Source organism: Ailuropoda melanoleuca, chromosome 12 (genome assembly GCF_002007445.2).
Source record: "Ailuropoda melanoleuca isolate Jingjing chromosome 12, ASM200744v2, whole genome shotgun sequence".
NCBI classification, from domain to species: domain Eukaryota; kingdom Metazoa; phylum Chordata; class Mammalia; order Carnivora; family Ursidae; genus Ailuropoda; species Ailuropoda melanoleuca.
In genome coordinates this window covers 40,932,215-40,944,557 of record NC_048229.1, presented here as the reverse complement: position 1 = coordinate 40,944,557, position 12,343 = coordinate 40,932,215, and the positions used below count along the sequence as shown (strand labels likewise).

Genomic DNA, 12,343 nt, shown 5'->3' with positions numbered 1-12,343 from the left:
GAGAGAGAGCACGCAAGCAGGGGAGGGGCAGAGAGAGGGAGAGGAAGAGAATCTCAAGCAGACTCCCCATTGAGCATGGGGCCTGATATAGGGCTCAGTCTTAGGACCCTGAGATCATGACTTGAGCTGAAACCAAACATCGGACACTTAACCAACTGAGCCACCCAGGCACCCCAGGTTTTCAAATATTTTTGTCCATACTGTGGGTTATCCCTTTACCTTGATAGTGACCTTTGATGCACAAACATTTTTCTTTTTTTTTTTTAAAGATTGTATTTATTTATTTGAGTGAGAAAGAGCACGAGCGGAAGGAGGGGCAGAGGGACAAGCAGACTCCTTCTGAGTGCGGAGCCCACCACAGGGCTCCATCCCAGGACCACGAGATCGTGATCTGAGCTGAGGTCAGATGCCCAAGCACCTGAGCTACCCAGGCACGCCAGAACATTCTTAATTTTGATGAAGTTCAACTTACCTATTTTTTTGTTTGTTTATACTTTAGATGTCATGTCTAAGAAACCATTGCCTAATCCAAGATCACAAAGATTTCCACCTGTTTTCTTCTGAGTCTTATAGTTTGAGTTCTTATTTTAGGGCTGATTCATTTTTGCGTTAATTTTTGCATATGATATAGGTAGGGGTCCACATTCATTCTTTGGCATGTGGATATCTAGTTCTTCCAGCACCATTTATTGAAAAACTGTTCTTTACCCACTGAGTGGTTTTGGCATCTTTGTTGAAAATCAGTTGACCATAGTTGTATGGTTTATCCTGGACTCTCATTTCTATTCTGTTGATTTATATATCTTTCCTGATGCCAGTACTCCATTGGTTATTATAGCTTTGTAGTAGGCTTTCAAATCAGGAGGTGTGAATCCTCCAACATATTTTTTTCCCAATATATGTTTTGGCCATCATGGGTCCCTTGCATTCCCGTATGAATTTTAGAATCAGCTTGTCCATTTCTATTTTAAAAAGATGGTTCAGATTTTGGTTTTGAATTTGTAGGTAGGTGAATTTGGTGACATAGTATATTTTTAAGCATTGTAAGTTTCATTTGAATAAATTTTGGAAATATGTAAAGTGAAAAAAGTATAATGTTATGATGCTTTCTTTAAAATTAGTTAAGTATATGGGTCTTGGCCTTCTAGGACCAGCTAACAGAGCAGTGGGAGTGGACCGTGAGGGCCAGAGGCAGCAGTGTGCACACAGAAGGAAGAAAGAGTGCTCCTCAGGACTGCTCAAGTTGCTCTCTCCAGCCAGCTCAGGGCAGTGGTTTTCTTTCACAGACTCCACAGTTTCTGTATGAACAACATTCCTGTTGAGGGCTTCTGTTGTACATCAGAATTTGTAAAGCTGCATTGATTACAATAGAGCATTTGGGTAGGGATAGGTTAGATTTCTTTATGGCATAAATTTGAAAAAAGACCTTTGGGAACAGATTTCTTAAAAGTAGCCATTTGATATGTTGTTTCTTGAAAAGTTTATGAGATTTTTTTGAGTCAAGATTCTCTTGAACACAGAGCTGCAGACGGTAGCCAGTTTAGTTGCATTTACATGCTAGCTGTTGGGTAGCTACACCCTACCCAACATGTAGGGTTGCTACACTTTTAGAGTATGTGTTTGTATCTCTTATCTCTTGCTCTTTTAACCCCCCTACCTTCCTGGGTTCCTTGTGCAATTGTAGAGGCTTGGTAGTTGGCCATGATGAATGACAAAGTGTGACTTTTTTTTTTAATCAACCAAAAAGGAAGATGGAAAGAAAGAAAACTTAGTTATCAAAACGTAGGCCAAACTATATCCAGATATCACGTGGTTTGAAGTTCAATGTAGACTAAATATTAACACTCAGTAAAATAGACTTGAACTCATGTTATGTTTGGGAGAGCAGAGAGTTCAGGCGAATGGGAACCCCAATGGTAGTTCTGTGAGAAGAATCCCACTGCTCCACTGTTGAAGGCATCAGAAACATTTATAACCGGAGATGTCCAGACATTGCCCTTTGAACATATCCAGAGTCAGGGGTTCTACAGGAGCTACCCCCGTGTGTAAGAGCGGGCACACCCTGCCAGGCTTCTCTTTGAACATCCGGGTGAGGGGGAGGAGAATCCTGCCTGCAGACCTCCTGTCAGCTGCTCACCACTCCAGGCTTTGTCCGTGCACTGCACTTTGGACGAGCTGGGAATCCTGAGCAGACCCCCATGCCATGCTGCTTCAAGGCCTTGCTGTCTGTGGTGGTCCTTTGACCTGGTGAGACCCACCCATCCCTTTTGCACTTGTGAAAACCTATCCTATGGCCGAGGCCTACCTCCGAGTAACATTTGCTTTATCACAATGTTCCTGTTCTCTCCCTCTCTTTTCCAGTCTCCCTTAACGTCTGGGGTGCTGTAGTTGTTGACAGCCCTCCCCACGATCTGGGTACTCTCCTGATCCTCTTGTGCATTTATGAGCTCTTTGAGGAGGAATCAAGGGCAGCCCGAACACAAACACGAGTCCAGGCCCTGTCGGCCTCCACTTTGGAGCGGTTGGTGTGGAATCAAACTTTTTTGGTTGCACTATTTTTGTACAACTTGAGGAATTTTCTAGTCGTCATAATGTCATAGTTAAACTCTCACTGTCGCACCTGCTTCGGTAACATTACATAGGATTTCTTACTTCAAGCCTGCCTTTGTGGATTTTAGCATTTCAGGAGTTAATGTTTTGGAATTGCTCATCATCCTGTAACTTTCCTAACTTTATCTTATTTTCCCCCCTCACAGGAAATGACTTAGAGGCCTTACAAATACATCTGTGCATTCTTGCTTCAGACAATTGAGGGCCAACCCAGTCTTGGAAGCACCTCTTATTACTGTTACAAGGAAACTGCTACCTCAGCAAACAGAAGGAAAGGAGAAGACTTATAATAACAAATGCCATTTTTTAGAAAAACACTTGTTTTCAGAAAATATTAAAGGAAATTTGGAAACTTTTCGCATTGAGAATAAGATTTGCAGGTGAATGGATTTGGCAGGCGGGCTCTGTCAAACTTCCACAGCGGTTTGATCGTCCTTCCTAAGGACTTAGTGTGAAGTAACTGTACTGCTTTTTAAATCGCTGTTGATCAGCTTGTGGGTTTTGGGGGTCTAATTTTTCTGGTATATTGAAGATACATGATATTACATTATATTACATTTTTTAAAGTTAAGTTATTTTTCTGCCATTGTAAATACAAGTCTCAAAATATTCTTGCAACACAATGATAGGTAAACATTTTTCTCCGCAAACATATCTTTCTATTAAGAGAGTGGAATGCTAACAGTTCTTATACAGCATTTTGGACACACTTTTATTTTTTTGTCAGAGATCCCACCTACCCTGAAATATTAATTATATAAACCTGTTGTTCTCCCATCGACGTTGGATCACATGGTCACCTGCCTCATGGAAATGCCTTTTGCAAAACTTAGATTTGCAGAACTCCACTATTTTTATACCTAGCTACAGTTTTGGGGGAAAAAAGAAGAATCAGAACCCTGACCCGCCCACGGTCACTGGGACAGCTCCCCCTCCCGCATGTATTGCTGCAGCGCCCAGGACAGTAAAATGGACTACAAGCGGCGCTTCCTGCTTGGCGGGTCCAAGCAGAAGGTGCAGCAGCACCAGCAGTACCCGATGCCTGAGCTGGGCCGAGCGCTGAGTGCTCCCCTGGCATCGACGGCCACCGCGGCCCCCCTGGGCAGTCTGACCGCTGCAGGCAGCTGCCACCATGCCATGCCCCACTCCACTCCCATCGCTGACATCCAGCAGGGTATCTCCAAGTACCTGGATGCCCTCAACGTCTTCTGCCGGGCCAGCACCTTCCTCACAGATCTCTTCAGCACTGTGTTCAGGAACTCTCACTACTCCAAGGCTGCCATGCAGCTTAAAGATGTGCAGGAGCATGTCATGGAAGCCGCCAGTCGGCTGACATCAGCCATAAAGCCCGAGATCGCCAAGATGCTGATGGAACTCAGTGCCGGGGCCGCAAACTTTACAGACCAGAAGGAATTCAGCCTCCAGGACATTGAGGTAGAGTATCTTTTCTGTCATACTTGGGTAGGAAAATGTGTCCCAGAGGTAAGTGAGATTGTCATCTTCGTGTTTTCCCAAATTACCACAATGTTGATCTCCGTCTTCTTTCTGTTGGTACTCCGTCCTTGTAAAAAATTGGTGCATGTTAGGTTCTGAATTGCTTTCATTTCTAATTAAGTAGGTTCAATGACTGTGAGACAAACAAGCAAATCAGCCTGTATTTTATGTTCTTTACATTTTGAAGTTGAAAATTTCCGGATAACATCCTGCTAAAAAGTACCTAGTGGGGACTGAGATTTCTAAATATGATTATGAACTTTGTGAGTGTCATTCTATAGAACCATTGGGTTAATATAGAAAGTTCATACATTTTCAGGATAAATTATTTTGCTAGTTCTACATTCATAGTTGTTCCCATTTGGATGTGTTTGATTCTTGCTCAATATATTTCTTAGGGTCTTTGATAATCAAAATGAAATATCCTCCCTCTTTAAGGGCTCTAGATTAGAATGTAAGATTGGAATACAGATTTCATTCAGAATAAAGATGACCTTTTTCCTTCCTTCATTTAGGAAATCATTTATTCAACTGATCTGCCAGATTAGTGTTACTAGTGTAACTGGTAAATTTTAAAAATTATTGTTATCTGCTCAGAGAGTTCTTCTGGGTTTGATGTCTTGAGTCCTTGTACATTTTAGCAGCACATCAGAGGTTAGATTCTTGGATGCCAGGAGAGAGAATGTCCCTTTTCCATGCTGGGGCTGAATTTTATTTTAGGAAATCACATTTTTGAGCCAATTCTGATGGCTGGGGTAGCTAAACAGGCTATACTGCTGTGGGTTTAGGCAGGAAAATGGTAGGCTATTAAGTAATATGACTAATTTTCATCGTGTTGAAAAGTGATTTTGAAGGCATTTCCAAGAGAATTTAGAACTATATTTGAGGGGCATGTGGTTGGCTCAATCACTAGAACATGCAATTCTCCATCCCAAGGTCATGAGTTCAAGCCCCACGTTGGGCATGAAGCCTACTAAAAAAAAGAGAGAGAGAGAGAGAAAGAAAGAAAAGGAAGGAAGGAACGAAAGAAAGGAAGAAAGGAAGGAAGAAAGAAAGAAGAAAGAAAGAAAGAAAGAAAGAAAGAAAGAAAGAAAAAGAAAAAAAAAGAAAAAAACTGTACTTGAAAAGACATGGTGTTATTTGTGTAAATTGGGGATCATCAGATTTTTTCTGTATAGAAAAAAATAGTAGATTCTAAGAATTGTGGACCACATCTCTGTCACATCTTCTTCTTTTTTTTAAAATAACCCTTTAAAAATGTAAAAATCAGTCTTACCTGTGTACCTGTCTGTCGACCTGGATTTGGCCCAGGGGCTGTCGTTTACTGAACCTGCTGGAATAAATGTATAATAGCCTCCTTGGGTCATTCTATTTTTAATCTAATCCAGGTATATTTTAAATTTCTGATTATTTCTGTGATCACATTCTGTATTTAGGGAAATAACCGTTTTGAAGTATTTTTAAAATGGCTTGTCATAAAGTATTTTTTGAGTTACACACGTAAAGCCTGCATGAAGCACTTTTTTTTAAAAATGTACTTCTCAAAAGAAATTAAAGGGTGAAACGTAAAACTGCTGACTTACTCTCCTATCCTGTTCTGTTTCCCAGAAGTAGCCGCTGTTAGCTGGCCAGCGTGTGCCATCCCAGACTGCTGTCTGGATACATATGTGCACATGCACAAATGGACAGCTTTAGCTTTTGTTTGTTTTATAGAAAGGACCACGTTGTTCAACCACCAGTGTGCCTGCTCGCTGCTTTGCAGAGATGTGGCAAGAGAGCAGTTAGGGACTCTGCCCTCTCACAAAGGGTTATACCATCTTAGACCCAGCCTGTTATAGCTCTCATCCTGTCATGACATCAGCATTTTTAGCTTTATTTAAAATTTCAGGCAAGAGTGGTTTGAAAAATAAGGCCAAATGCTTTTATTTTAACCTGAACATCCTTGAGCTCTTTTTCAGGCCATGCCTGCAGGTGCTGGCGGAGACCGAGCTAGACATGCATGGCCGTTTGCGCTCCAGCCCTGCCTAGCAAGTGCCCTCATTCCCCAGGTCAGGACCCCTAGAGCAGGATGAACCAACCCTGAGGACTGGGGGTTTAGGAAGCCACTGGGCTGAAGTTGCACCTCTCTCGGCCCTTCTGCTTTCTTGAGACCAGCGTGGACTACTTGAGCTGAGAAGGAGAAATATTTCCAATCGTTGTCGTTTGGAATTTTGACTTGGCTTTTCCCATTGAAATGTGATTAGGATAGCTGGAATACTACTGTGTTTTTGTACATAATAAGCTAAACAGGCTTTGGAGGCTAGACTGGAAATTCAGTGCTGTTGATGGGTTTTAGAATCTATGGGTGTATTCTGAGTTTCAAACAGCTGACTTATAAGTAAATTCTAAAATGTGATTGCCAACTGTAGGCCTGCAGACTTAACATTTTGCCTTTTCCACAGAGTAGTATTTGTTGTTTCTGGAACTTATGTGCTGCCCTGGGCCAATAAGGGTCTCACTCTCAGAATATTCACCAGTTCAGATGGGATGCCTGGGCATTTGGGTTTTTTCGTGTTGGTCATTTTACGGTTTTATCAGAAGGACCCTGAGAGGCTCTTTAACATTCATCCCTGGGGCCTAACAATGCTGAACTTGACCGGCTAGGGCTAGGTACGGACCTCTGCTGAGGAGCTTAGTCCAGGATGTAAGTGTGGAAAATCCTGAACTCTGTGTTCAAATGCTTGACACTTTTTTTTTTTTTAAAGATATTATTTATTTATTAGGGAGAGAAAGAGAAAGAGAGCAGGAGCAGAGGGGAGGGACAGAGGGAGAAGGAGAAGCAGACCCCCTGCTCAGCAGGGAGCCCAACATAGGGCTCAACCCCCAGCCAATGGCAGACGCTTAACCAACTGAGCCACCCAAGTGCCCCTTGAATGATTGACCATTTTAAACCTAAGAGAAAGTACTGATCCCACTGGCCCACCCCTGAGGGGAGGCCAAAGATGCTTCTCATGTTCCCTTACTTACAGCCAGGTTTGGGATATGCTCATTGATCTGGTGCCTATCTCTAGGAACTCCAGTTGCTCACTCTGTGCTCTGGGGCAGGCAGGGTGTACATGGGTCCTGTCTTGTCTGTACTTGTCAGGGACTTTGCCCCTTACCCTGCTGCTTCACCCTCACAGTCTCACTGTTAAAATCTCACTCTCAGAGAGATGAACTGTGACCATGATGTTTCACTAGGTAATGGGTGCCTATGACACTGTTATGGGGCATGGAGTCAGAAGATCTGGGTTTAGAAAATGACTGCTTCTTACCGTCTGTATGGCCTTGAGCAAATCTCTCAACATCTCTAAGCCTCACTTTGCCCATATATAAAATGGAATTATTAGGGCTTCTGGCTGTTTCAGTTGGAAGAGCTTGAGACTCCTGATCTTGGGATTGTGGGTTCGAGCCCCATGCAGAGATTACTTTTTTTTTTTTTAAGATTTTTTATTTATCTATTAGAGAGAGACAGCCAGCGAGAGAGGGAACACAAGCAGGGGGAGTGGGAGAGGAAGAAGCAGGCTCATAGCAGAGGAGCCTGATGTGGGGCTTGATCCCAGAACACCGGGATCACGCCCTGGGCTGAAGGCAGACGCTTAATGACTGAGCCACCCAGGTGCCCCCCATGTAGAGATTACTTTTAAAAAAATCTTTAAGAAATAAAATTAAATAAAAATAAAAATAAATAAATTGGAATTGCCACCCACCGTCCAGAGTTCTTGTGATAATCTGATGTGGTTAGTGTCTGAAAGGCTGTACCAGGTTAGTTGCCATCATCATTCTTATTGCTTCCAACATGGCTTGAAAGGTGCTACAAACCCTTCTCTGAAGTGCAGAGCACAATTATATACAAACCCAACATCAGAGAGAAGTGTTGGGCAAGTTATTTATTTATTTTTTAAGTGAGAGCGCACTAGTGCGAGGTGGTGGGAGGATGTGGAGGGGCAGAGGAGGAGAGAATCTCAAGGAGACTCCACGCTGAGTGCAGAGCCTGAGGCAGGGCTCAGTCTCACCACCCTGAGATCATGACCTCAGCTGAAATCAAGAGTCACATGTCTAACCGACTGAGCCACCCAGGGACCCCAGCAAGTTATTTTTCTAACTGAAACCCTTTTAGGTGGAAAAAGTTGCCACCCCCAGAACATTTGCTCTGCTCATTTCTTTCCTGGTTCTTGAAGTAGGTGCCTCCCTTGTAAGGCAGCAACAATATTACCCGCCTTAGGTAGCAACTGCCAGGGCCTTTTCATCGTAAAAGCCCAAGGGGACCTCTTATACCAGTAGTCATTGCTGTTTGCCTTGTGCCTAGAATGGGACATTGCGGTAGGGGGTGGGGTATCCAGCAAATACACTTGCAGTACCCAAGACCCTTTGGATAAGCCAGGTGACAGTTTAGGTAGGATTTTTCTTCTGGATTTATAGAAAATATATAGGGGCACCTGGGTGGTGCCATTGGTGAAGCATCTGAGTCTTGGTTTCTGCTCAGGTCATGATTGCAGAGTCCTGGGATTGAACCCTGCGTCGGGCTCCACTCTGAAGATGGGGTCTGCTGGAGATTCTCTCTCACTCTCCCTCTGCCCCTCCCACTCATGCACTTGCTTGCTTGCTGTCATATAAACAAATCTTTTTTTAAAAAGAAAATACATAGTTTACATTGTATATGAACTGGGATTTTGTCAAAATAGGAAATGTGATCACAATTAAGTGCTTCGTAGGAATTCCTTTGTATAAGTCTCAAACTGTCTGTCCAGCCAGAATGTGAATTCAGGAAAACTGTGGTTTCCCATACTGAATTTGTTCTTTATACAAACCTTTGAATATCTCACCCACACATTTTCTGGAAGTAGACCTAATGGGACCTGCTATCTCTCTTCTCTCCGAGTCTAGGAGCATCTCCACTGGTGATCGTTAGGATTGTGTTAATTCCAGTGTTCCTGTAAAATGCCAGGCTAGCTGAATTGAGTGGCTAATTTCTCTTAGATTTTATCTACCTCGGTATCATTTGTCAGAGAAATCTGTTACCCTTTGCAGTTAAACCATGTGGTTCGTATTAAAGCAGTATAGACAGCCCTGTAACATGGTTTTCTATTTATTAGAAAGTCAGAAATGTCCACCTCTTTATACGAGCATCTGTCAATTGTCTTAAATGAAATTCTTTTTTCAGTGGAAATGTAAGTAAAAGAATCAAATTGATTTGTGATTCATGCCTTCATTCCACAGGTATTTATTGCACACTTTATTTGTACCAGGTACTGTTCCAGGCACAAAGGATACAGTAGTGAACAAGATAGACATTCCTCCCTTCAGGTAGATAAAAGAGGACTGCAATCTTAGATAAGAGGGTTCACTAAGGCATCACTAAGGTGACATCTGAGTTGTTAAAAAACAAAATTCAGCTGAGTAAATTTTAAAGATTTTATTGGCTCTATTCAACTATTCATGAGTCAGGTGGCATCCCGTCTAGCAGACAGAAAGGAGCTCCAAAGAGCTGTACAGAATAAAAGGCTTTTATAGGCAGAAGGGAGCAGGAAAAGAAAGTTTCGAGCAGAGTGGATTGGTTCAGTCAAGGCCACCTTCATATAGGAGACGGAAGGGGTCTCTCCAGTGGATTACCTCCCTAGGTCATTCCAGATTGCCAGGTTATAGGTTTCATTCCTGGGAGAGACTGAAATTGCAGTTAGGTTAAGAATTAAACCTTGGTTTGCTGATTTGGAGCTTAGCACAGGTGACTCCATCTGGGGCTTCTTGTTTCTTTTTTTGAATAAAGACTTGAAGGAAGTGAAGCAATACACCCTGTTGATAACCAGGAACGGAGGATTCGGGCAGAGGGAACAGCTACTGTGGAGTTTCTGAGGCAGGATGAACGGAGTATGTGGAGAGCAGAGAGGACCTATCGTGGCTGAAACAGTAGAAGGAAGAGTACTAGGCTCTGGGTCGGAAAGGTCATGAGGTCAGCCTTTGAAGGGAAGATGGAGGGCGGATCCTTGTGCAGTAAGTGAGTAGTGTTGTCACTTCTCCCCTGGCCTCCTTCACTGCTTGACTGCTCCAGGGCTCTGGTCTCACTCTGGGGCCTCAGTGTTGGGAGGGTGTGGCCCTCTGGGCAGGTGCTGTGCATTCCAGAAGCCCAAGGCAGCTGTAGGGATCCTAGGAGCTGTAGTTCTTTAAGGGGACTGTATTTTATATCTTCTGGCAATTTCAGTGGCTTTCCAAGGATCATCACCTTGTAAATGGGCAGGCCGACTTTAAATCAAATCTTTATGTAATTGAACCTTGGCGTTAGGTTTGATGCACTGACAAATGTCTGTGTACTGTGTGATTACCCATGAATCTGTTTGAAATAATTCATTTGGGAGCACTGACTGACTCTTAAGACCCTTAATTCATAAGAACCAAATAATAATCTATTTTGGGTAGATATATGCCAGAAATACTGTAGAGCAACAGTAATGGAAAATATTAGGGACTGGTTTCAAAATACGATTTTCAGGGGCACCTGGGTGGCACAGTCATTAAGCGTCTGCCTTCGGCTCAGGGTGTGATCCCAGCGTTCCGGGATCAAGTCCCTCATTGGGCTCCTGCGCCGGGAGCCTGCTTCTTCCTCTCCCACTCCCCTGCTGTGTTCCCTCTCTCGCTGGCTGGCTCTCTGTCACATGAATAAATAAAATATTTAAAAAAAAATACGATTTTCATTAACCTGAATGGAATTAAATTTGCATGTTCCTTTTTTTTTTTTTTTTTTTTTGCCTAAAGGTAAAATTCAGTGTTACTTCTTTCTTTCCTTTCCTGTTTTGACTAGTAGATCTTCCATAACAGATTGTGGAGTAAATATTTCCTAACTGTATGTGCCAAATGAAAATCCAAATTGCTGCTATTAATCAGAAACTGAAGTTCACTTCATAAAAAGCTTATATAGTTCTAGTTTTCAGGCTGTTGCTAATTTCTAGCCACTCTTTTGGCTTATTCTTTTATTGAGGTGCCTCTTCTATTATCTAAATTGTCTTCAGATTTTAGCCTTTAGAAGAACCTATAATTAATTTAAGCAGTTGGAATTTGAGTGATTTTGTAAACTTCATTGTGGAGCAACTAGATTTACTGTCTGTCTGCCCAGCCCACTCTATGTGGGTGGAAGCCACTGGGGCCAGAGGGCATCTGCCACTCTGGAGGCACTGGATCCTTTGATTTTGATTGGCCAAGACACACTGTGCAACCGCCTCATTATTCTGAAAATTGCTAATTAAAAGAAAAATAAGGAATTAAGCAAATTTCCTGCTTCTCCAGTACATCTGTTTTTCAGGGTAACCAAATAGCCCTAATGGATGGGGGAAGTTTCTTCTGTTTAGAAGAATCTCCATATTCTTCTGTGTGAAAGGGATGATGCAATTAGGAAAATCACCATTTTGCACACCGTTATGAATTAACTGACTCAGGCAAGTGGTCAAAAGTGGAGGATAAAACCAGTTGATAAAAGGTCATTGGGGAACTTCATAAGGGAAAGATCGGGCCTTTCCCACCTAAATCCATTGGTCCACCTCAGCATCACTGAAAATGAGACAGCCAAGTTGATCATGAATCCTAAGAACCACACAGTACCCCCATAGTATATTCTTGCATTTCTCCCCTCTCCACAGGGTGGGAGGGCACCTGAAACAATCTCATCAATCCTCTAGAACGAATTCCCAGTCTACATAAGCTATGGGGTGTGGTGGAGGAAATTATATAATACGACAAGGAAGCCATTAGACAAATCAGAATATAGCATATTCTATAGGCAGTTGACCTCATTTGTTTAACGAAGTCAAGTAGCATGAAAAAAAAAGGTAGAAGGCATCTAAAAATAGAGTTTAGAGATACGACAACCAGGGACGCCTGGCTGGCTCAGTCAGAAGAGCATGTGATTCAATCTCACGGTTGTAAGTTCGAACCCCATGTTGGATGTAGAGATTACTTAAAAAAATAAATATTTTAAATATATATACATATATATTTATAATTTATATATAAATTTATAATTATATATATAGTTATATATAAATAAAAATAAAAGAGATATGACAGCCAAATAAGATGAGCATTTTGGGGTTTGAGATTCAAACAAACAAACAAAAAAATACATTTTAAAAGATTATTTGGGGGGGCGCCTGGGTGGCACAGCGGTTAAGCGTCTGCCTTCGGCTCAGGGCGTGATCCCGGCGTTATGGGATCGAGCCCCACATCGGGCTCC

At 42.4% G+C, this 12,343-nt stretch overlaps 1 protein-coding gene across 3 annotated transcripts in view; it reads left to right on the top strand.

Annotated features, from left to right (window-relative positions):
* GARRE1 (granule associated Rac and RHOG effector 1) overlaps positions 1-12,343 on the top strand; it is an 82,440-nt gene that overhangs the window by 27,455 nt on the left and 42,642 nt on the right. For 2 of the 3 annotated variants that reach the window (XM_034639328.1, XM_034639327.1), the window contains one exon: positions 2,757-4,044. In XM_034639328.1, the coding sequence (XP_034495219.1) occupies positions 3,550-4,044 (495 nt within the window). In that variant the 5' untranslated portion in view covers positions 2,757-3,549. Of the gene's footprint in view, positions 1-2,756; positions 4,045-12,343 lie in introns of those variants that run through there. The other variant, XM_034639329.1, reaches the window with a different exon arrangement.